Source organism: Anopheles maculipalpis, chromosome 2RL, assembly GCF_943734695.1.
Source record: "Anopheles maculipalpis chromosome 2RL, idAnoMacuDA_375_x, whole genome shotgun sequence".
In the NCBI taxonomy this organism is placed as follows: domain Eukaryota; kingdom Metazoa; phylum Arthropoda; class Insecta; order Diptera; family Culicidae; genus Anopheles; species Anopheles maculipalpis.
The window spans coordinates 31,918,306-31,943,850 of NC_064871.1; the positions used below are offsets into that span (position 1 = coordinate 31,918,306).

Below are 25,545 nucleotides of genomic sequence, written 5' to 3' on the forward strand. Positions count from 1 at the left end.
CCAAAATGCAGTCCATTAGGATTGCATCGTTTGTGCCAGTGATGCTGCTTCTGTTGCTAGCAACACTGGCCGACGGATTGCCGTATCCGCGACCCATGCCACAAAATCTACGAAGATTGCCGCGTAGGAACGATTTTGTTGCCTACAACTTGCACCGCATCATACGACCGCGCGATGTGAACGATCTGGGTGTTGATCAGGCACGCAAGGCCATGCACGATGTGCACGAAACGATCGCAGAAGTGCAGCGGCTTCTGTCCCTCGATCCTTCTCTTCCCAGACTTACGAGGTAAGGGGTGATGGTGGCTCTGACCTTCATGGTCCAATCCATTAATTCGAACCATTTTCTTATATTTTTAGGGGAGAAATTGAAGAACTGTTCGAAAATGTGACACGTGAAGAGTTTGCGAAATCGCTACGCGCTGGCGATCACCATCGAGCCCAGCATATGCGTGCACTTATGCTGGTGTTACCTTACCACGCCAACAATATGTCGCCGGAAAATATGCAAAAGATATACACCCGTCCACCGGTAACACGCATTGTTGGTGCCGCTTCCAACACAAGGCCGGTCGGTGTCGAAACGCTACCGATGACACCGGCTCGGTTTGTAGCCAGCAGTACTACTACCACCACCACAACTACTACCGCAGCACCGACGACATCTGGTGCGCGTACAACGGCCGCTCCCATCCCGGTGACGACAATTCGCTTTACAACACCACGTCCAACTACTTTCCATCCAACGCTACCGGAGCGGATGCGTGATGCTTCCTACCATCGGAAGGAAAATATGAACGAAATTCTTGCTGCGATTGGTTTATCCCAAAGCTCAGAGGAACTTTCCACACCTCCAACGTTCCGTCCACTGCCAGCAGATATGACAACAATAGCACCGTTCTCTTCAACTTCTGTTTCGTCGGTAACAGAGGATCCTATCAACAACGCAATCAACGTGGATGATCCGAAGGTAGCTCAAGAGTTGAAGGAGCTATTGCGTTCGTTCGGTTTGCTGAAGGAAGCGGATAGTGAGGCAAGTGCGAATAGTCCACTGCCGCAAGCTGAACGACTTGTCGACATTCAGCCAGCAGCATTGGTACTGCACGAACCATTAAAGGTAGAGGAATCAACCCCTACGATTGAGGAACCGAAAAAACCGGAAGTCCAAACGACCGGTGGATTGACACAGGCTAGTGTAAAGGCGGATGATTATGTTGCCTTTAAACCATTGCCTATCGGAACATCCATGGACGAGGGAGATGCAAAACCAATAGACGAAGAGTTGGACGCTTTGCTAAAGTCATTCGGACTGCTGGGGCCGGGACCTCGCAATAAGAAATCCATGCATCCGGAACCAACCCACAAACCACCGACTCAGATGGTTATGATGAAAACAGTTCCATCCATCGATGCTGATCTAGTAGCACCACAGCTAATGTCCGTGCTGGGAACGCTAGGCATACAGATGAAAAATGGCCAACAGGAGGCATCTCCATCTACAGGAGTAACACCGCTAATCAGGCGGCGAGAGAAAACACCTCGTAAACTTGATCCACCAGTAGATCAAACTCCTTCAGCGGCTCACTTACGCGTTAGCAATGAAGACTACCGTAAGCTGGAACAATTGTGGCAAACGGTAAAGCAGCTCGAAAAGCTAAACGCATCCCTGACGGACGATTCGCTCGATGTGCTCAATCCGAAACACTACAATTTAAGTCCATCCCTCCTAGCACAGGGTCCCGATCCTCTTCTCGATAATGTCGATGCCCGTGAAAAGTTAAACGAGATCAAGAAGCGTCAGGAACCGGCCACAAGTACTACTACTGCTACTACTATTACTACTACGACGTCTACCGCCTCGTCGGTTCAGAATGACGACAGTGCTGCGGTGACGGAAAGTGATAGTCCGTTCCGTTTTAGCCTGCAGCTTAACACTGGCGGAGGTGGTACTACGAGCGATGATTCTGAGTTGGATGAATCCTTAGCTAAGCTTACCACCACCGAAACTTCATCCGATACGACAACGATTTCTCCCACCACGAACACCACCCCTTCAACTACCACCACAACGACGGAAAGTGCACGAAATGCCGCACTGGAAGATTCGTTTCCCTCGTCCGATTTGGCTGGTGATCCGGTGAACGAGGAACCGCTGCCACCTCCACGCCGTAACGGTTTCTACTTTTTGTACGATTGGAACACGTTCTTAGAAGTGGGCGAAGAACCGAACAAGGTAATCATTCGGTACAACCCGCAGGCAGGTGACCCAAGCCGATTCCTACCGGTTACTGTACCGTAGTGAAGATTGAGTCCTTTAAAAGTGTAGGCTGTAATTGAATTGAAGTAAAAGGGAATTATTGCTTTTCCATGGATGTTCGGGAGAAAAAACGATTAGTGTACATAGATAACCTTCTAATTTGGTCTTTAGCGCGTAACAAGTAGAACTAAATCATCCCTTATTTATTATCCTATCTTTACTACGATCGAGCTGCAATAATGAGCCGTTATTGCATCCATGAGCCGGATGAATGGAAAGCCTGTAAAGCATCAGGTACTTTTAGAGAATATGAGCAATGTATGAGGAAGATTTCGCTGTGCACAAGTGGGTATATAGTTTAAACATTAAGCTTTAGGAGGGGTACGGGATACGGAATAGAATAGAATAACGGCTCCTTCTTTATCGCAAGAGTTGAGGAGCATGTTTTTAACGTTCTCTATCTTCATCTGGTAATACACATAATTTGTATAGATTTATACCACAGCTTTTGAATTTTGGTAACCAATGAAACTGATGAAGTTCGGACAAATAAAGCAAAGAAAGAAACAACTGCTTTGTTTCTATTCCTATTTTTCTGTTAAGCGAAAATGTCTTGATTTTTTTTTTCAAATATTGAAAGAAATTAAAACCAACATATGTTTCAATCAACATTACGTGCATGCATACATGATAAATAAATTTTTAATTACAATCTCATTTTCTTTTTTCTGCCTCAATTGTTTTGTGTAATAAAAATCTTTATTGGATTTCGATTATTTCGTTAATCTAAAGGTTCAGTAATATATGTATGATTATTTGACTTTTAATAGACGTTAAACGGATGATTTAAATTTTGCTACTTGAGAAGCAGAATAAATGTTGCTTGGACTTTACAGGGGTTTTCCTCGCGTACATAATGGCATAATGCTTGCCATTGAACCAACCACTGTCCAGAGCTTAGGCGGTGGTCTAGCAGATGATGCACGCAACAATTGTTCAATTGATAGTAATAATTTTTTCTACGGTTATACAGTGTTCGGTATAAAAAATATTTAAAGCAATTAAACGATGCAAAGCGACGAAAAATGCACCAACTGCTTTAAAAATTGGGCTGATACGATTCATTTCAGGACAAATGAATCAAGTAGCATAACGTTACAGGGGTAAAGAACATGCGCAAAAAGAGTATTTTCAAAACGAAATCAACAATTCGTTAAATGAACAAACTGCAACATACATCAGAATTTAACGCTTCCTTGTCTGTTTTAGTTGGCTTGCGGGTCAACCGAAACAATCAGACTTTCGTAAAAAATACGTTGACCATAATGGCCCAGTAATATGGTGATTTATATATAAAAAAAATCAAGATATACTCAAGCGTGTCAAAGTTGATATCCATCCTACTCTTCTATGTATTTTACATAGCGAAAACTTGTGTGTACGAAAACCGTTATTAAAATGTACCAGCGGGTGGAGGAATCGGGCTGGGATACTAAACAAAAAGAAAAGCGATAAGATAAGCAGGAATGGCCGAGTTGTCGGCGATTTTCCACGGGAATGTTTTGGTTTTTCCGGAATAGCTTGGCAGGAGGTAGAGGGATCGGTTTGAGGTGTTCTACAAAAAGGTGCCCGGCTCAAAGACGCATCCAATGGTATGCCGGACGCCAGGATCAGGCCAGGGATGACCGAGTTATCGTCGATTTTTCACGGCAATGCTTTGGTATTTCCGCAATAGCTTGGCAGCGGGTAGAGGGATCGGTTTGAGGTATTCTACAAAAAGGTGCGCGGTTCAAAGACGCATCCAACGATATGCCGGACGCCAGGATCGGACCAGGAATGGCCGAGTTTTCGACGACTTTCCACGGGAACGTTTTGGTTTTTCCGGAATAGCTGGGCAGGGGGTAGAGGGATCGGTTTGAGGTGTTCTACAAAAAGGTGCGCGGCTCAAAGACGCATCCTTCGGTATCCCGGACGCCAGGATCGGACCAGGAATGGCCGAGTTGTCGTCGATTTTCCACGGGAATGTTTTGGTTTTTCCGGAATAGCTGGGCAGGGGGTGAAGGGATCGGTTCGAGGTGTTCTACAAAAAGGTGCGCGGCTCAAAGACGCATTCACTGGTATGCCGGACGCCAGGATCGGACCAGGAATGGCCGAGTTGTCGTCGATTTTCCACGGGAATGTTTTGGTTTTTCCGGAATAGCTGGGCAGGGGGTGAAGGGATCGGTTCGAGGTGTTCTACAAAAAGGTGCGCGGCTCAAAGACGCATCCAACGATATGCCGGACGCCAGGATCGGACCAGGAATGGCCGAGTTGTCGTCGATTTTCCACGGGAATGTTTTGGTTTTTCCGGAATAGCTGGGCGGGAGGCAGAGGGATCGGTTCGAGGTGTTCTACAAAAAGGTGCGCGGCTCAAAGACGCATCCAACGATATGCCGGACGCCAGGATCGGACCAGGAATGGCCGAGTTTTCGCCGATTTTCCACGGGAACGTTTTGGTTTTTCCGGAATAGCTGGGCAGGGGGTGGAGGGATCGGTTTGAGGTGTTCTACAAAAAGGTGCGCGGCTCAAAGACGCATCCATCGGTATCCCGAACGCCAGGATCGGACCAGGAATGGCCGAGTTTTCGCCGATTTTCCACGGGAATGTTTTGGTTTTTCCGGAATAGCTGGGCAGGGGGTGAAGGGATCGGTTCGAGGTGTTCTACAAAAAGGTGCGCGGCTCAAAGACGCATCCAACGGTATGCCGGACGCCAGGATCGGACCAGGAATGGCCGAGTTGTCGTCGATTTTCCACGGGAATGTTTTGGTTTTTCCGCAATAGCTGGGCGGGAGGCAGAGGGATCGGTTCGAGGTGTTCTACAAAAAGGTGCGCGGCTCAAAGACGCATCCAACGATATGCCGGACGCCAGGATCGGACCAGGAATGGCCGAGTTGTCGTCGATTTTCCACTGGAATGTTTTGGTTTTTCCGGAATAGCTGGGCAGGGGGTGAAGGGATCGGTTCGAGGTGTTCTACAAAAAGGTGCGCGGCTCAAAGACGCATTCAACGGTATGCTGGACGCCAGGATCGGACCAGGAATGGCCGAGTTGTCGTCGATTTTCCACGGGAATGTTTTGGTTTTTCCGCAATAGCTGGGCAGGGGGTGAAGGGATCGGTTCGAGGTGTTCTACAAAAAGGTGCGCGGCTCAAAGACGCATTCAACGGTATGCCGGACGCCAGGATCGGACCAGGAATGGCCGAGTTATCGCCGATTTTCCACGGGAATGTTTTGGTTTTTCCGCAATAGCTGGGCAGGGGGTAGAGGGATCGGTTTGAGGTGTTCTACAAAAAGTTGCGCGGCTCAAAGACGCATCCATCGGTATCCCGGACGCCAGGATCGGACCAGGAATGGCCGAGTTGTCGTCGATTTTCCACGGGAATGTTTTGGTTTTTCCGGAATAGCTGGGCAGGGGGTGAAGGGATCGGTTCGAGGTGTTCTACAAAAAGGTGCGCGGCTCAAAGACGCATTCAACGGTATGCCGGACGCCAGGATCGGACCAGGAATGGCCGAGTTTTCGTCGATTTTCCACGGGAATGTTTTGGGTTTTCCGGAATAGCTGGGCAGGGGGTGAAGGGATCGGTTTGAGGTGTTCTACAAAAAGGTGCGCGGCTCAAAGACGCATCCATCGGTATCCCGGACGCCAGGATCGGTCCAGGTATAGCTGAGTTATCGCCGATTTTCCACGGGAATGCCCCTGGCTGAATTTTCCGGCAGTTTTGAGAAAATATCCTCTAGTTCGCTTAGAATAAAAAAAAAAAAACTCGATTTAGAGGTCTGTTTTTAAGATTTTTCAGGAAAGAAATCAAAATGAGGTGGACTAATTCAAAATTGACGAAAAAGTTTAAAATGTCCCGGAAAAATATTGTCTTATCGGAAAGAAATTATTTTCCAATCGGTTTTTAAAATTTCCATTTGCTACCTCCTTGGATTCATGCTCTCCTGTTACTCCTGGTCGAATTTTGCCGCATGAAAATGGGTCGGTTTTGGCCGAAAATCTGCCACCAGGAGCGACTGGCAGTAACAGGAGAGCATGAATCCGAGTAGGCAGCTCGTGTCGGCCGAAAAATCGAAAATCCAATCTTAAAATCCAAAATCAGTTTTAAAATCCCGATGCAAAATTTAAGGTTGAATTCCAAACTTAAAATTTCCAACCCAAATTTAAAACTGACTTTGGATTTTAAAACTGATTTTTGGAATTTTAAATCGATCCGAGCTACCTCCACGAAAGCATGCTCTCCTGTTACTGCCAGTCGCTCCTGGTGGCATATTTTCGGCCAAAACCGACCCATTTTCATGCGGCAAAATTCGACCAGGAGTAACAGGAGAGCATGAATCCAAGGAGGTAGCAAATGGAAATTTTAAAAACCGATTGGAAAATAATTTCTTTCCGACAAGACACATATTTTTCCGGCACAATTTAAACTTTTTCGTCAATGTCAAATTAGTCCATCACATTTTGATTTCTTCGCTGAAAAATCTTTTAAAAACACCTCCACAACGTGATTTTTAATTTCGAAAGGAACTAAAGGGGATTATCCAAAAACTGACGGAAAATTCGACAAGCAGCATTCCCGTGGAAAATCGACGATAGCTCGGCCATTCCTTGACCGATTGGGACGAATGGCCTATTGTTGGATGCGTCTTTAGGCCGCGCAGCTTTTTGTAGAACACCCCAACCCGATCCCTCCACCCCTTCGACCAGTTATTGCGGAAAAACTCAGCATTCCGGTGGAAAACCAGCGATAACTCGGTCATTCCTAGACCGATCGGGATGAATGACCTACCGTTGGATGCGTCGTTAGGCCGTCCACCTTTTTGTAGAACACCTCAACACAATTCCTCCAGCCCCTCACCCGGTTATTGCGGAAAAACCAAAACATTCCCGTGGAAAATCGACGATAAATCAGCCATTCCTTGTCCGATCCCTGCGTCCGGGATACCGTTGAATGGGTCTTTAAGCCGCGCACCTTTTTGTAGAACACCTCAAACCAATCCCTCTACCTCCCGCCCAACTATTGCGAAAAAACCAAAACATTCCCGTGGAAAATCGCTGATAACTTGGCCATTCCTGGTCCGATCCTGGTGTCCGGCATACCGTTGGATGCGTCTTTGAGCCGCGCACCTTTTTGTAGAACACCTCAAACCGATCCCTCCACCCCTTCGACCAGTTATTGCGGAAAAACTCAGCATTCCGGTGGAAAACCAGCGATAACTCGGTCATTCCTGGACCAATCGGGATGAATGACCTAACAAACCGATCCCTCTACCCCCTGCCCAGTTATTTCGGAAAAAAACCAAAACATTCCCGTGGAAAATTGCCGATAAATCGACCATTCCTGGTCATCGGCCTAAAACGAAAGGGGTTCTCTAGCCGGCGAGGCCCCCCTGGCCGATGAGGTTAATCCACCACTGTTGCTAACATACATTTAGATACTTTCTTTCGTTTACAATCGATACTAAGAAGAAGGAAATAAACAGCGGTAGTTCAATTTATTAAATAAATATCGTATATTTGTTTTATTTTTTACATAAATAAAAAAAAGTTCAAAACACATTGCTAAATTTCTTCCATCTACAACAATTAAAATCATTTTTATCGACCGCATACAGCTGACATTTCTATTTACATCCGCCATACATACTTCTACAATGAGCCCACCTGTGGGTCATCCTCTACAAAATACGGTCCATTCATTCGCTGTACATTTGCCTAGAGGACATTTGAAACTTACTCTAAAGAAAACAAGAAACTCTTCTTCGATCGATCGTCTCATCCGTTCTAAGTACCCAGATATGTCTCGAATTCCGTTCAACTCTGGGTTTGATGAAATTAGGTGAATGTATTTCTTTCTCCTATTTCTTCTCTTGTATTTTTTTTGTTTGTTTGGTTTTGGCAGCATGGATCAGATATGCTTAAGCTACTTAACATTGCGTGTTCGTACAAAACACCGGACTGTATATCCCCTAACTAAGAAGCTTTCTTACAAAATTGCCTTCTACTCAGTGAATTAATTTAACTATCGACTCACATGCTAGCTGCTATTTCCGATCACTAGAGGGCAACACTGTCATTCACGATCGCCAGTCGTGGAGCCGTGCTAGCAAAACCCAGGATTGGTGTGCTCGATGATGCACCGCTTGCAGTACTTCTTGACCGCCCGGTAACCTTCGATCGAGATTTGACAGTCCTGTATGTTGAGCTGCTGCAACCCCCGGCAATAGTACGCAATGCACTGGATCCCCCGGTCCGTGATCATGTCACAGTTGCGCAGGCTCAGCTTCTTCAGGTTGGGACAGCTTTCGGCGAGTGCCCGCAAACCAGCATCGCTCACGTCACACTTGCCAATGTCGAGCGCTCGTAACCGTGGACAGGAGCGGGCGAGCACGTTGATCGAATCGTCACTGACCGCTTCGCAGCCTCGGGCATTTAGATAGCGCAGCTTGTAGCACCGTCGGGCGATCACCTTTAACCCTGCGTCCGACACCTGATCGCATTTGGCAACGGAAAGGTAGCGTAGGGTAGCACCGAGCTTCGCCAGCTCGTACAGGCCAAAGTCGGTGACTCTCGTACAGTCGGAGACGCTTAGTTCGCGCAGCGCGATACAGAAGTTTGGGATGAACTTAAGCCCAGCATCTGGAATGCGTAAAGAGGACAGTATAGTATCGTGGACAGTTTGTTGCTCGGTATCTGTGTGTATCTTCTAACCTGTTACTTGTATGCACCGTCGAAGGTATAGATAGACCAATAGAGGACAGTTGCGGGCAATGACTTTGATGCCGGTGTCACAGATCGATGCACAGTCGGTTAGGTCCAGATACTGCAGCAATAGTCTTCGTGGAGGTTCCAGTCCAGGATTGATGCTGATGCACGTAATTTGGGCACAACCTAAAGCAGAGTACAAGATGATGATTAGATATTGTAATTATTGGCTGTCTTCATCCCCAAATATTCGTCTGTACGGTACCGGTTATGTCTAGATGCTGTAGGTTTGTACACTTGGTCACCAGATCCGATAGTGCCTGGTTCGTGATGGTAACGCTGTTCTGGATCTGCAGGTGCGTTATCTCCGGACAGCGTCGTGAAAGCAGTTGCAACCCTCGATCAGTCAGTCTGCAACCGTCGGCTAGCAGCACACGCTCTACACCGGGACAGGCACCGTTTCGCGTCTGACCGCAGAGCCTTCGAAGGATGGTTTTGATGGCACGATCGCCACTGTTTTCTTCTCCTGCAAAGTTCAATTTGAGAATTAATATTGATACGTTGATCGATCCTGATGATCTTCCCGCTGTCTACCTTTAATCTTGATGATCTTCCACAGTGCCGGATTCCAGATGACTGATTCGAATCGTCGACAGACCCGAGCAATATTGCACAGTTCGCTGCTGTCCAGCCACTCGAAGATGCGCACCATCAGCTCGTCCGGTATTCGATCAAACAGGGGCCCCGCCCGATATAGGCTGGTACCGTGTCCATTGCTTAGACTGGTCAGAATAGTGGTACCGTCGGGTCTGCCACCGTTGGTCGTACCGTTCGTGCCATTGCCTCCCACGGGGGTATTCGTTTGTGCCGGACTTCCGTGACTGGAGGAGGTTGAGTTGGTGCCACCACCGTGGCCAGATCCGTGATGGTTCCCTCCCGTCGTCCAAGAGGCCGGAATCGAGGATTGCTGCTGTCCCGAGGGTGAAGGTGACACGAGCGTATGGTAGCCTTGGTCAAGATTTGGCGAGAACCGTCCGTACCGGGAAAGCCCATCGGTATAGTGTTGGGATTTGGAGAGTGGAATTCTGCAAACAACACGGAAAAGTGTTAACATGTGTTCCATCCGGAGTCAACCTTGCCGAAGATACTTACCTCCCATCGATGAAATCTGCTGACGACCCGACCACCTTTAGGTGTGTCCCCCGCGGGCTGTGAAAGGCCGGTGAGCCTCGTATCCGATCGAGCAGATAACGATCGGAACCACTCGTCTCCGGACTAGACGCACGGCGGAGCAGATGGGGTGAACTAGAATCCAGACAGTCCACCTGCGATTGGGCCTGGGAAGATGCCTGTGACGAGGAGTTGTGTGCGTTGTGTGCCGCGACCGATCCCACCCCAACACCACCATTCCGTCGGCAGAAGTTGTAGATCGCGTCGATGTTTTCGTTCTCGAGGTAGTACCGCTCGGTGTTGTTGCTACTGCTGGACTGATTGCGCGTCAGGCTGGACGGTGTCGCGTTGGCATTGCGTCGAATGGCACCTTGAATGTAGAGCGCGTCCATCTTCTCCTCCAGAAAGTACCGATCCGCCTCGGACAATCCGCCAAGCCCAGGAGGAGGCGGATCGTCCGGATGATGGTAGACGCCCTGCGAGCCACGCAGTACCGGTGAGAGCCGTTGGTGGTGTTGCTGGTAGGTGTTGGTTAGCAGTGCATCGATCGGTGTGTAGGTTCGTGGACGGACTGGCCGATAGTCTCGTCTGTGCCCGTGATGTCCGTTAACTGTGGGCGGTGGATGTAGCGGCAGTGGTAGCGCTTGATGCAGATAGGAGGAACCGTTTTGATCGAGCGAGGAAGAAGAACTGCGGGAAAGTAGAGATCCTCCACCACCGCCACCTCCACCACCACCACCATTCCCATCCTGCCCATCGGGTGGCTGTTCGCCCTTGTGGCCGGACGACATTAGGCCACCGGTATCGGGTGGATAAAGATCGGAGTCCAGCGTGAGGATTGGGGAACTGCGAGACATCTGGTAGGCTTGCGGATCGAGCGGGCTGGAACTGAGCGGATGATGATACTGTCGGGTATCCATCGAAGGAGTGTTGCGTCCCAGCGAAGCCAACGGACATTCGACCGGTGCGACGCGCCTCTGTTGGTGTGTCATGTTGGCAACTCGGACTGAATAATACTGGATGCCCGATCGTCAATCCGTTCCCGTGGTTATTCGTACGAGCCCGGCTTTAGTGCAGTGTGCCCCAGAATAGTAACATCCGATCGCACAGACACTTATCTGTAGATGAAGATAGAGGAGATGGTGTAAAAATTAGGTTAACATTGGTCGAAATAGTATACTTAACTAAAGTCTAAGATATAAATGCAGAAAACATTATAAAAATTGTAAAGGACTTGTGGGATTTTTAAAAGGTTCTATGGATTTAAAAAATGCCGTTTCAACTCTTTTAAGTTTAGTTTAGATGGAGGAGAAACATTTGACTTGATATAGCCAATGGGTTAAGAAAGTGAATGCCGACAGTCACATCGTACTCAACGGCCGAACTAAGTTCCGATGACATTTAGGACACTATTGCTCATTAGAGGACAGTTTATTATTTTTTCATACTAACAGTTAGTTTCGAAAAACGTGACTCTGGTGATAATTAGTGGATGGTGTGACCTTTTGTACCCAGTGCGATGGATTGTGTAAAGTTTTTGCCATTTCTGTTAAGTAAAAGCAAAGATCAGTTTAGTAAATCAACATGTTTCCTCCCATTTTCACCATAATGAGGTCCGATTAACGTTAGCTGCGCGTTATGCAACAAAACTTCACCTTATCCCGAATAGCAGTGCGTACCGTAATTCGGACGTGTGATCACTCATGAACGTTCCTCACGCACGATTTACGTTCGGCACTTAGTCAAACAACACTAATTAAATTCAAATTATCCTCCAGCTTTAACCTTCGCAACCATCATCACCATCCCAGTGTACTCTAGAGAAAGAGGGAGGAGTTGGGTGGGGAGAACGGCAGTGATCAAGATTTGCTCTCGCCGCTCATCAATCTGCACAGTTGGTAGGGTGCAGCGCTGAAGAGCGAATTTTCCTGCACCGACCTCGTTGATCGTAATGCCGGTCAAAATTAAACCATTCCTGTATCCAGCTTTTCCAACCAGTCAGGGTAACTGAGCAAGCCAGTTGCTGCCAAACCTGAAGACAAATGGGTTGAAAATGAGTGAGCATAAAACTGAAATTACGTTTAATTTTTATATAACGCGCTTCGTACCATCGCGCATCAAATGGTCCGACACTAACGAGGGCGAAATTACGTCCCCGCAGTTTAACTAGCCCTTCCGTTACTTCCTGCTTTTGCGTATGTACCGAGACGTTACAGGCGGTTACAGGTTCCGCTCATGGATTAATGGAGTGTGCAATCAGCGATCCAAGATCGACAATGTCCACTGCTCCGGATAGGCTCAAGATTTTTTCATGACGACATCTTTCGCGTTGGATGAAGATCGCAAGTGTCGGGCAAGCTTTGCGTAAGTGCGATTTGTGTGTAAAATCGCGTCCCAACTTGCAATGCATTTGACATTTCTTCTTTGTAGATTTTACTTAGAGCAGACTAATTCGAGTCGAGAATACTCTCACGCCCGTAAATCATCATGTCTCGGGACACAGTCACGAAGAAAAAATGGTCCGCGTTCCGACACCCTCGGGGGCTCGTTTGTCAGGCGCAACAACCGACCGGTGTGCTTGGCCTTCGTCGTACTGGGAGCTGGTGGCCCTGGTTGATCTTTGATATTCATCCGGTACGCGAAACCGTTTACGATGTGTCGCCGTCCATCATCGAGCGATCGATCAAGTTCGAGCAGTTGGTCCGAAAAAATCAGGCATCCGTTCCGTAGTGATGGGATCCGATTTCGATAAGTGCAGAATGGGGGGGGGGGGGGGGGGGGGGGTTTAAAGTGGCGGCGTACGATCGGTGCAATCTTGGAACGTATCAACCTTCGGGCGGATATGCTACAGCGTCGTTGTCGTTCCGTCGGAGCAGCAGCAGGATGATGATCGACGGATGCAATGGAGGGTGCTGATCCGCTGAATGGTAAGCTATTATTTTGCCGTTCCCAAGCTTCAGATGGCAAGGTGCAATTGAGTAAGGTTCAGCTTTTTTTTATTCTCAGCTGCCTAATCTATCAATTTATCTATCGATCGATCGATGTACAACCGAGTTGCCGACCGGCGAACGCTTGTTTTGCCTGTTCAGTTTTACAGAGGGGAGAACTGGATGTTGTGAAGAAGCATAATGGAATGCTTGAGGTTAGGTTAGGTGTACATGCAACAAGTGGTCCGAAATGGTAGCGTAAAGATTTTGGCACAGGCGATTACATTGCGCGTTTAATTTAATTTAGCGAGCAAATTTGCTAGCCTACCCTTTGCCTTGGTGCTTGGTGGCTAGGCTGAAAAATGTCGATTCATCGAGGGTCGGTTTCTGTCGTGGTTTATGTCCTCCCATGGCGTCTCGGTAGGGAGTGTTCTTGGTCAAATGTTTATTTTTGTAGTCTGTTTATGGCAAATGATCTCAAAATCTGCCATCTCCTAAGCTGCATTCTATTTCATCTGTTTCGACTGACGGATCCGGCAAAGTTCCAACTACACTGCACTACTGCATGCATAACTTGTAACGTTCATTAAATACCAATAATTCTTCAGGATCTTTAGGGGCGGCCCGGTGGTGTAGGCAACAGTGGCGCCGGACTTCAAACGGCAGGACCGGGGTTCATATCCCATCCGGACCGTCCCCCTGTGGTGAGGACAGTCAGTCCTCACAACTACGTGGTATCGGGAAGTCTAGTAAGCCATTCGATGGCCGGCCGACTACGACTTCCTGATGTCTCATTTTACTTGAGGACTCTGCGTACCAAAAATCCATTCACTGCTTCTAAGCTTGCGGAACATTTCTTCTACATGCGCCGTTAGAGAGCGATATTCGATCATTTAGACAATCAAAATATATAATACCTTCCTAAGCTTATGAGGTATCCAACAAGAAAGCATTCCAGCTCAGATAAATACAGTTTTCTGAGCGAAACAATTCCCGATTGTAAAAAAAAACAAAATTCCAATCATCACATAAATACCACGTGTTTACACCCTCAAAGGGATGCAACGACGTAACCTCATTTTGTTGTTCACCGATTTCTTTTTCGCATTGCAGCTACTTCACTTCTTCCTTGCGCCGATTCACTCCGTAGCACTTTATTAGTGCCTTCCTGCAGTGCGAAGGCCGCCCATTGCACGACGTTTGACGGTGTGTAGATTTTAATCTCCAGCGGTGTAAGGCGTAAAGCCAGCGAACAGGAGACTCCAGACCACGGGAGTGAGCGCGCGCGCGCACTCATGGATGACATGAATATTCAACGACAAACTGGCCCCGGTGTGAAATGGTTCGTGGGTGGAGAACGGGTTGCAGATATATCGATCGGTAGGTGCATTCCGATGTGCATTTTTAAAATCGGCTGCAAATCTGCACCCCAGAGGAACCGGAGTGTGTGTGTGGAAGGATTACGGCGTACGATGCGTGTCGTGGCGTGGGCTGTTGTCAGTTTGATATAAATGCGTCACGGTGCTCCATCCCCAAGCAAAAGCAGAGGGTTGTGTATGCGTCCCGATTGTTGTAACGGCTTGATGCTACATTGTAGCCGTTAGCCCGTTGGTGACCGTGAAAGCGCATCTAACCATAGGAACATTCTATTTCCAACGCTTCAGCGCACCAACGATACAGCGAGGTAGCATGGATTCTCATAATTCATCAATCCCAGGCAAAAAGCCTTTCTTTGTAGCGCATTGTATCAGACGCATCGTCGAGGAGAATTGAATTGCAAGCGTGTTACGAGGCGCCTGGCAGGGATTTGCATTCTACCTACCGAAGCTGCGTGTAGATCAGTGATCACTATTCATCGCAGATTGAGCTTACGAGTAAAGAAGCGGCAGGCCATGCCTGTATTGCATAAAGCCGCAGGACAATGTGTCTGCAGCGTGGCAGCCACAATGAGCCACCGATCTGAGGTTGATCCGTCATTGATAGGAATAAACGTTCCTTTAGCCATAACGGCACCATATGCTTGGTGGAATATCGATCGGTAGCAATTGAAGCAGTCGTGTGGTCGGGACCCGCGTGTCAAGGCGTGGTCAAGGATCAATCGTAGACGGTGTCGCTACCGGAGGGCAAAAGCAGCAACCAGAATTGCAACCGTTCAGGGAGTTCGGGCCCTGATTAATGCCCCTTTTATTAGGCCGATCGATGGGCACAATTTATCATAAGGCTTCGGATCGGGATGGACGAAATGCCATACTCAACGGTGTACGCATGGAATGTTTCGGTCCTTCCGGGCTTGAATTACTCCATTCCTAGATCTTGCCATCCAGTAGCACCGCGGTAGCAAAACTCCTTCGAGCCGAACAGGGCCAGAGAGTGGGCCATTTATTTTTTTTTTATGTTCCAACATTCCCCACCGCATTGCACATTGATTGATCGCGTACAGCAGATAGCAGACGTACATTAAACCCACCTTCACCTGATCGATCAACGGCTGCCGCATTGGTACATGAAGAGAGATCTTCACGTCGTCCGTCGCTTGCAGGCAAATGCGCATCCCGCGTCGGCCAGCAACCGACCGGTAATCATACGATGAAAAGCTGATGATACTATCATGGTGTCCGATGATAGGAAACGGGAAACGGTAATCGGAGCGACCGGATACTATCGGTGGTAGTTTTGGGGCAAGCATTGCTCTACCGGGGGAGGTTGGTGGTGGTTCCGCACGTGTCCGGCGGCGTGTCGGAAATCTAAAGAAATACAATGCAAAATAGCACCGACTGAAGGGTGCAACTGAAGCCGACCGATTATGGCAGATGTGAATATAAATGCAAAACCCCCTGAGGGTTAGGCGTTTTTCTAAGTATAAATGCCAGTCAGAGGTTGTTGGATGCATAAAAAAAAAAGGTTAGCTGTAGTCAGTAACGCTTTAGGGGGCGTGCTGGGCATATTCCTTATCAAGAAGTTCTATAAAACCGGGAGCAGAGTGCATTTAATTAGTGGCACATAAATGTTGGGGCAATAGAAACTCAAACTCTAGCAATAGAGTTGTTTTGTTTGCATTCGCTGCAATTAGCTCTGGGAGGCTTAATTAAATTTTAATCTAGCAAATAAGTACCAAGAAGTGTAAGCGAAGAGCCAATTTATGTTCATGTAATGATACACTGAGCATTGTTTGTTGTTTTTAATAGTTTTGATGCTCGATGTAAAATAATTGAAAGCTTCTGTGTAGTATACCGATCAAGTAATGTGAATCGTGGAAGAAAAACGATCCTCTATTGGATGAAGCAAAAGAAAAGGGATAAGAATGCTGAAAATATTGAATGATTTTCAGGATTCAGGATATCCCAGAAATCGTAGGTACTATCTATTGTCCCATGTTAATTTTGTACAGAAAATGCATGATAGCGTTGTGAAATGCTTCGGGATAACTATGTCCAAAAACTTCATGGAGCAACACTCAAACATTTGTTTCCACAATGAGTTTTAGTTCTGGAGTGAAAAAAATAAAGTTTTGAGACGCTTTCTGATGATCAAAAATGGAGGCCAAAGGAGTTTTTTTCCTTTTGTAGGATTTATTTTTGAAAATGGTTTTAAAAAAGTCACAATTTTGAACGAGTTGTCCATGTGCCTATTACTCAAAATGGTCAGTTTCGGGCACTTGTATTTTTTGCTAACGTTTTGGGAACTTGCGAAGAGAATTGCGAAGAGAACTGCCCTTCAGTTGTGTCAGTGTAACCCTTGTCTCAGTGTAACACAAGGTCCAGAATAAGTTGCAAAACATCGAAAATTTATTGTTTAACCCAGCAGGGGGTGGATGGGACATTTTTAAAGGATTCGTTCAAAGTTATAACAAAGGGATGCCGGTTTTTACATTGCACGACCAGATAAACGTCCAGACCGTTGTACTGTAAGCAGGACTGACTAACGAGCTTCTTTTTCTTCTAATTTTCTTCTTTAGTAAGGCCATTGGGTTCCTTACTAGAATTGTTGATATTACGTCGAAAGGAAACGTTCCGAATGAGATTTGAACTCCGGGAACTCAGAACAGATCCAGCTACGTGTATAATTTATTTCTGGCCAACGGAGGCCTGAAATGAAAGACCAATACGTTCCGATTATTATATATTTTTTATCTATAATAAAAAATGTAAAAAACGCGAGGACAACGCGGAAGAAGAAAATTTTCCCACCTTTTTAAAGTTAACTTTAAAGAATAATTTATTATAATACACAGCCTAACAATTTTAATCTTCATTAAGGTGAGACACATAACATAAAGACTGTCTAAAGCGGATTCTAAACAATTGTTGCAAACTCTATCTAAAAGTGTGTGCATGAAATGTGTTACACTTTAACCTCAAACCACAAAGTAACTCCAAACAGCTACTAAGTAGCAACCCTACAAAACACATTTCACTCATTATACCTTCCTGCTACCAAACCTGATAAATCACGGCCTGGAAAATGAAGAGCGACGACTATTCGCTCGTAACCTGTAGCGTTAAATGAAGCTGTGGCTGCCGGTTTTCGGTCTATCTTTTATCACTCACGCCAGGACACCAGCACTGGTGCTGTTGCCGACCTGTCCCGACACCCGTTGGCACAATATTTTATGCAAATGAGCATTGGCAATTGCGCAACGGGCAACTCCCATTCGCCTCTCCCAACCACGATGCATATCGGTCCGAAACCGTGGGCCGGTGCAGTGTACCAAAAAGGAATCACTCTGTAGAATGCTGTTACTTCTACTATTACTACCACTACTACTGCTGGCTCCTATTATGGCGGTAAAACGAACAACCACGGATCAAAGGTGCGCGTGTAAAAATGCGCGATGTTTCCAATACGTAGTAACAAACGTTCACGAAAGGTGCTCGCATTTTGATTTTTGTTGTTGTTTTTGCTTATTCTGCCACCCATAAACCATCCCACCGGACCGTCCGAGCCAGTGAAACCAAGGGATTTGTGTAACAAATTTTTGATTTATGTCCATAATTCGCGGTTCGCGGTGCTCTGTTGCAGCAGCCCTCAGCTGATCGGTTGCAGGAGATCGTGCCCTACGCTATGATATTCAGGAGGTATTGCCGTGTTTTATAGCAAATTGCACGTGGATTTGGTACGCTGAAGCAGTGACTATTTGTCCAGGATGGTTGATGCACGGTTCGAGGGTGGTGCGGAATTTGGTGGGTTTGACCGCACGATAAAGATCGCGTTTGGAATAGTTTAGAATAGCAGCGGCACATGATTCTGTTTGCTGCTAGTCTTCCAAAATTGGAGTTGAACATTCTTTGTAAATTAGGTGCGGCAGGTCAATAGGTTGTGGAATTTAGATGGGTGGAAGGTTTGCTAGGTTTATTGAATATCCTTTTGTAGTAGTTTTCAAATTCATCCTTTCGTGAAGTCGTGAGATACTACTGTCTGCCAATTTTTAATAAAGAGCATTTTTTCTAGAATCATTTACGTTAATATAATTTTAAAAAACCTGTCAGAAGTTTGATTTCTCTTGAGAACAAATTCGATTTAAAATTTAAATTTAATTTAATGTTAATTTAAAGCTCATTCATAATCTTTTAATCCCTCCGTTGATCTGTTGCCCAAGAAACTAACTACATTTCTGTTGCGAATCAATTAAACTTAGAAAGGCATATTATTGCTTGCAATACCTCATGCTTCCTCCAATGCAATATCCCTTCGATTCTACATGCAAATAAAAAAAATACAACCTTCAATACCATTCATCTGATAATTGTGTTCTTGTTCCATCATTATGTACTGTTTGCTACTGTCACTAATCGAAAGTGGAAGATCGTTTCCCATAGAAGCACCACCGGGGAACGAACTCCCTTTTTTGCATTTCGAGTCAAGATCTTCGATGTATGCCGGCGTCAAATAATATTGAGGGGCTTACGCATCGAGCCTGGGCTAGAGAGCAGCGGCAGTTCGTGCTCATCGACTGCATACATTCGACCTCATTTCTCTCGGCTCGCTGTACTGTCCTCCTGCCCTGCGCGCTGCTGATCGATTCTGGACATAAACTTTACATCTGACCAGAAAGAGAAACAGAGTGAGAGCGAGAGAGACAGAGCGGAAAAAAGCGGAGATACCTGCTTGGACGTTGAACGCTTCGACTGCCCGCCTGGGGGCACCGTGGCCATCTTTCGTTCGATCGGGAACCGTGCCGTGGTCTGTATGCAGCTGCTGGCACTGGCGCGTTTGCTGCGCGCTGTGGTGCGCGAGCAGCAGGGTAAGAACATGGGAAGGAAAATGCATACCGTTGCATTGCATCGCGGATGCAGCGTTTGGCAAGGCACAGCGCATCCGACGGTCGACCGAACGGAAGAAGGGATTGCATGGCTGAGAAGGCTCCATTTTTCGCACGAATTCAATGGGAACGCGCGAAACCACTTGTAAGTGGACGTGATGACGAGGAGGACAAACTAGAACGCGGCACCGGAGAGCGGGTTAGGATGGAAAATGGTGGCAGCGAGCAGATAAAAAAAAAGGGATCGAGCGTTGTTGTGCGTTGTAATGTAAGGAAGGCAACGGTCTGTACTGTGATTACGATAAAAATTGAGACCGTAACTGACCTCGGGGCTTGAGTGTGTTTTTTGTTGTTGCTTTTGCTCTCCTGCACCAACTCTTGAGATTCGCAGCACGACGCTCGGTCGGATTGCCTTCGCATTCCCATTCCCGTGCACCGTGGTCGTCAGCGTCATTGCTTGCGGAACGAATTGTGACTGATGGCACTAATCTGCGATAGAGATGGCTAAACGACAAGTTAGCTACCGAGCAGCGAGAAAGTTTTATGCTTAAACGCTTGTGGTTGTAGAAAGAGCAGCTAGTACGTATAGATAGTTCAGAATTCCGGCCCAGAGGGTTTACCGCGTTCGGCGTGTGGTGTTAATTTTCGTTACTTATCGTGCGTGTCAGTGATGCAATTTGAAAGGAATGTTTTAGATAACATCTTTTGATTACGGTTGTTGATCAGCTACTTTATGGCTGGGCCACGTACGGGCTGATCGTTGCAACCTGACACTGCTGAGCTACTATTTGGAACGGTCTAGTCAAACATGGACAAACCACAACCGGATGTCAACAAACTGCTTAACTGCTCGAACCTAAGGACAGTCGCAACTGGATCTCTTAAATGCACTCTGGTTGAAAAATATTTAGGGAAAATAAATTCTTTAATATTTTGTTAAAAAGTCCGATCCATCTATGGTTTCTGTAAGGCTGACCTACAACTCAGTGATAGAAAGCGGTGCTCTAATCTAAGATCTGTTTAAGCTCGGTAAAGCGACGCTTAGTTTATGGTACACACCGCATCCATACGGTTTGAATTGCGTCCAATTTCTCAGCAATAGCGAAGAACGCACCTTGCAAAGACATACATCTTCCTTTGCCGACGGGTTCCGGTACATCTTCAGCACGTTGTCACGTATGTAATAATCGTATAAAATGTGAATAATTATAGTAATATTCGATGTTTTACGTTTTATCACACCGACCATTACAATTTCACATTCGCGTTGGGTTTAAGGTTAGAAATGGTCCTGCTTGATCGGTAAGTTGGCAAGTTTATGTGCCCGATATCAACATCAGGATGAATGTACTTGATACCTACATCCGGGCTGTACACCGAACAACGCATGTAATCTGCCATTTTAATCCGTGTGAGCGATTTACGTCCATCGATTCTATCTTCGCGCAGTATGTCTTTAGGAGGATTTTGATGAGCGGGTTGTAGCACCGTCACCATCACCAGGATCAGGAAGTTCTACGACCCAATCCAGCAAACGTATGATGGATTGGAAAGAAATATCCCGAGACTTCGGTTTACAAAAGGATCTGCAGCGAATACTGTCACGGTATGGCATTATGCACCCGGGAAGGACGCAACATTCAATCCGCTACAAGCGGATTTGTGGTCCCTTCAAAAAGTCTCAAGCCGACGAGAAACGGACAGTAAGTAGGAATAATTTTTGCATCCCCTTGTCCTCTCCGTCTCTCTCTCACTCTCTTGCAGTGCAACGATAGCACACGATAAACATCATTGCAAGGGTAGAAGTTTTGGTAAAACATTATTATTTTCTCATTCGGTCGCCTGGTAACCTTCTGGATGCTGGGAGTTTGCCTGGAGCATCAAAACCACCATTACCATACACTTGCCGGTACCGGGTTTGCGTACAGTTGCGATCGCTTTCATCATTCATTCATTCATACGTCCATTTGCGGACACCGTTTTTGGGGCCAGGATGATGAACGGTCATTTCAAGGTTTTTTCGGAGTTAAAGTATCGTTCTTTCTTGTGCACCCGCGTGCCACCGGTGTACCGGTGGAGTGGCAAAACGGTGAACGATTTATCTGCCGCATCGATGTGATTTGTCCGATTTCCCCCCGTCCGTGCGTTCGTAGCGCTGCATCATCGTGATCACCCCCCGGGTGTGATTGTGCCCCGGTGCCGCACGGAGAGTTTGTCCTTACACGACTTTTTTTTTGCTGCTGTTGTTCGTACAATCTGTCCTTCATGCGTTTCATGGTTGGTTATGCGTTTTGCTTACCATAAACATTTTGCTTCCCCCCGGGGCCAATGGTTTTCGCTCTCTCACCGTCGATCGTGGATCATTTTCTGGTTTCTTTTATTTTTTAGTTCCAAAAGAGGATAACAGAATTAAATAAAAAAAAAACCCCACTTCCACCATTGCACACAAAACCAAAATAATCCGCATCCGTGTACGGTGCATTAAAGTTAACGACATAAACGCGCGCAGGAAAAATGGCTGCAAATCGCTGGAAATTAGTGAGACACGCGAAAAGCAAACTACTAGGCGGAAAGTTGTGATTTTTGGTGGAGATATTGCTTTTATTGTTTTGTTCTTGCCAGTGGATTTTGTGGTGTAGTAATAAAATCGTACGCTTTAAGTCGAGTGATTTGTGAAGTGAAGACACACACACAATAAATCCAAGTTGAGGAGGGGCAGCGTTTGGATGACGTGGATCAAATGAATGGAAATGGTGGTTAACCAAACTGTTCCAATCTTTGGCTAAAAGAAATCCAATTTTAAGACCGACAAATCAGTTAAAAAAGCCTACACTCAGCAGTTATCTTTATAACAGTGCTCAAAAATAAGAAGACTAAAAAATTTTAAAGGTACGCGTGAAATTCTCAGATCTTGCTTTCTATAGATGCTCTAGGCAATCTATTGTCAAACTGTTTGAAGTCATTTTACTTGAGGATAGATAAAAATGTGGAACCTTACATATCAGTTTGATGTGAAGAAAGCTTCAATTTACTACCTGCTACTCAAAAAGTATCTTAGTTTTAGTTTTACAGTGGTTAAATCTATGGATTTATTGCTGTAAAACTAAAATTAAATTAAGAAAAAATAAAAAAATTGGCGGCAAAATTGGCGAGTACGTGGGATGTTTTGAGTTTCTTTGAAAAATCAGAGATATGGATATTTTTATACGTTAACTTTTTCAGCATCAGATGTAAAATAAATTTCTTTTCTAAGCAATTCTCTCGTACTGAAGGATTTCACCGTTTGTCCCAGAACTGTAAGTGCCTATATCGCGTAAAAAATGATTGATTCCATGTAGTGCCATTTTGACCCTTTTCCGATCAACTGATCATTCAAAGAAATCGCGAGCAAATGAAAAACCTCGTAACGCTAATCCCCCCCCCCCCCCCCCCCCCAAAACCCTTGACCGTTTTGGCAGCGTAAGAAGTTGTCACACCGCAATATCTTGTCGGTTGTTCGTCAACGTAAAAAAAGCCGTTTGTTTCCGTTTCGTGCTACATGATCGCTCGGTTCCATGGTGTGGTGGATGATGTGACGATCATCAACACATCTTTGCCCGATCTTCAGCAGACGGCGGGGAGAAAGGTGGCATGCAAAACGCCACAACACCTATGACATTTCCTTCAACGACGAGCGGGACTTTTCGCGTGGTGAACAAATTTCCTGCCCCGATCTGTCAGTCAGTCAGCCGTGCAGAGCCGCCGAATACCGAATTCCCGGACCGGAGACAATCGGACAAATCGGACACCCTGCCAAAAAAGGACGCCCGGTGATTTGGTTGCTAGTTTGGTGCGCGCTTATTTGCTTTTGCCTCATCTCATTCCCGCACGCTTTGTTTTAACATTGCGTTCGTGCTGCTTATGCAGAACTCAGCGTTCGGTTCGGTTCGTACGGAGTTGCGTATGGTAAATTGCATTCCCAGCCTAGGGTACTGGATCGCGGCTTGCGGCTTGGAGGCCGAAGCTTCTGCGGCCATTACTTTGCCAGTTGTTTATGCCTTGCAGCGAACGATATTTCGTAAAGATTCGGATCAGATGTCATTCGAACGGGTTTCTTGTACCAGGCAGCCATCATCATCATCATCATCATGTCTAGAGGAACGAAACATCAGGCACCAGGTTTGATGCTGTGCTCACTGGCCGTGGTCTGTCATTGTTCTTCTTTTACTGTGGCTAAGTCCACCACAAAACTACAGCTGGATGTAGCTTCGCTTTGCTGCATCGATTCATGAAGCAGACAACAAAAAACATTGAGAAGAAGGACATTCATGCCTCCTTTGGTACTGCGTGCAGCTCTCATGATAAAAGCTGAGATGTTGATTTTTGATGCAAAAATGACACGTTTCGAGAGGAAGCAATAAAGGCTACGGTGTCAAAAAGGGCACAAAACAATAATCCTCCCGCTGTCGGTACGGTTCGTCAGCAAACAGCGGAAACCACCATCAACACCACAGACGATACGGTCACCACTTTCGGTCCGGATGGATCGTTATTTACCCATTCTTATGGAGCCCCCCAGAACAAGAACACTGCACTGTTGTGCGTTTGCTGGGCGGATATAAGAAAACCATACTGTAGGGACTCAAGGTTTTGCTTTTCGCCCTTACGAAACACAGAGGAACCTTCGTGTAGCACTAAACGACGTTCGACAAAGGGATCGCGCCTTTACTTTGTTTTCCGCTGGACGTATTTCGCTCGTTAGAATGTCGGTACGTTAGATGCAAGGAAGTTTCACCTGTTACGTGGCCTCGTTCACACACACTCGAGGACTGGTGTTTGGAATTGTTTTGACAAATTTGTGAGCGTTTTATTGCGGTGCGTTTCCTGTCGGTTTTAAAATTCTGGACTCCGGATATTCCTTTGTTGTCTCTTTTTTTGTGTGAAGAATTCGAATCGAGAATCGTACCGAACCTTATTCACCAAGGATGTGATGTCTAAAGGTACATAAAGAAGAGTCTCTTCTAAACTATGCTTCAAGCAGTACTAACTTCGTTGTAAATCGACCGTAAAGAGCCAAGTTTTGACCTAAGCAAAGAAAACTACAAAACGAGGCCACGGGTGAACAAATATTTTTTCAAATTTCGGTTCGCTTTCGCGGCCATACTTTTACCTTCAAGGGGAGAGCGCTTTCTCACTTCTTCTTGGGCCAGTCAGCCAACACGTCGGACCAAAAAATGCACCCAAGATCGCGATCCTCCGCGATGCCGGTGGTAGATTAAGACACCGAGACGTGGCTCGCACACGAAACATGCCTCGGGGAAGGAATGTCGCCGTGGTTTGTAAGGTTTGGAGAAAACCCCAATCCCGCCGAAACTCGTGTCAAGCGATCGGTCGGCGAACCGGCGGGATGATCATCGTAACCATCAAGATCTCGATCGAAATGCCGGTGCTTCGGTGAAAGGTCTGGCGTTCCCGTACGTTCCGGTACTCAATCCTCACGAACCTGACCGCCTCCCCGAGTCGGTGGGAAATTATTATTTATCTCGGAAACACACACTCCGGCTCCACGCGGCCACGATATGTCACGGTGGATGCAGGCGATTTGTGCCAAGATGGAAAGACACACTGTTGGAGGTGAGTGTGTGCCCCCGTTGCTAGATTGCCAGCATAATCGAATGACCGACGGGAATGGGCATGATACCCGCAGAACACAAAGGGTGACTTATGGGTTTGTAAGGGGCGTTATGATGTTGGTGTGCATGTTTCAATGGTTGGATGATATCCTGAGGGTAATCAGAACATTGCATGACAATTTTATGACGATCTGTTGCGAGGATATGCTTTTATTGTGGCTCATCACCGATCAGTTACATGCAGAGTTTGATTAGATGCAAGATACATATCATGCAATGAGAAATGTGCTTCAGTATAGTGGGAAATTTAAAGCCACAATAAAATAGTTTCAATCGTCTTCTTAGTCTACAATTGACTCAATCAGCTAGCGTATTAAATCAAACTCGCAAAAACTTTTATTTAAGTTGTAGTTGTTTTGTTCTATGAGCTTAAAATACAACATTGCTTCTACAAAAGTCAAAATTTGAGGTTTATAATCTGAGGGCAAACCAATTCTTAGTTTTTTTAACTAGGTCCAATGCGTTATTTTGATTATGTTGAACAGCTGACATTTACAAAAGTTTTACAGCATTTTCAAGAA

General features: G+C 46.2%; 2 protein-coding genes across 3 annotated transcripts in view; one reads left to right on the forward strand and one right to left on the reverse strand.

Moving 5' to 3' along the window:
* Nucleotides 1-2,299, forward strand: LOC126557210 (mucin-5AC). The gene is made up of 2 exons (XM_050212898.1): nucleotides 1-289; nucleotides 361-2,299. Exons 1-2 carry the CDS (start codon nucleotides 6-8, stop codon nucleotides 2,297-2,299), a joined length of 2,223 nt encoding a protein of 740 aa, XP_050068855.1. The 5' UTR covers nucleotides 1-5.
* A 6,095-nt stretch (nucleotides 2,300-8,394) lies between these two features.
* LOC126557109 (F-box/LRR-repeat protein 7) overlaps nucleotides 8,395-25,545 on the reverse strand; it is a 440,460-nt gene continuing 423,309 nt past the window's right edge. The window contains exons 2-6 of one of the 2 annotated variants that reach the window (XM_050212773.1): nucleotides 10,149-11,172; nucleotides 9,591-10,081; nucleotides 9,262-9,522; nucleotides 9,003-9,182; nucleotides 8,395-8,930 (exon numbers count right to left, since the gene is read on the reverse strand). In XM_050212773.1, the coding sequence (XP_050068730.1) occupies nucleotides 8,395-8,930; nucleotides 9,003-9,182; nucleotides 9,262-9,522; nucleotides 9,591-10,081; nucleotides 10,149-11,158 (2,478 nt within the window). In that variant the 5' untranslated portion in view covers nucleotides 11,159-11,172. Of the gene's footprint in view, nucleotides 8,931-9,002; nucleotides 9,183-9,261; nucleotides 9,523-9,590; nucleotides 10,082-10,148; nucleotides 11,182-25,545 lie in introns of those variants that run through there. The other variant, XM_050212772.1, reaches the window with a different exon arrangement.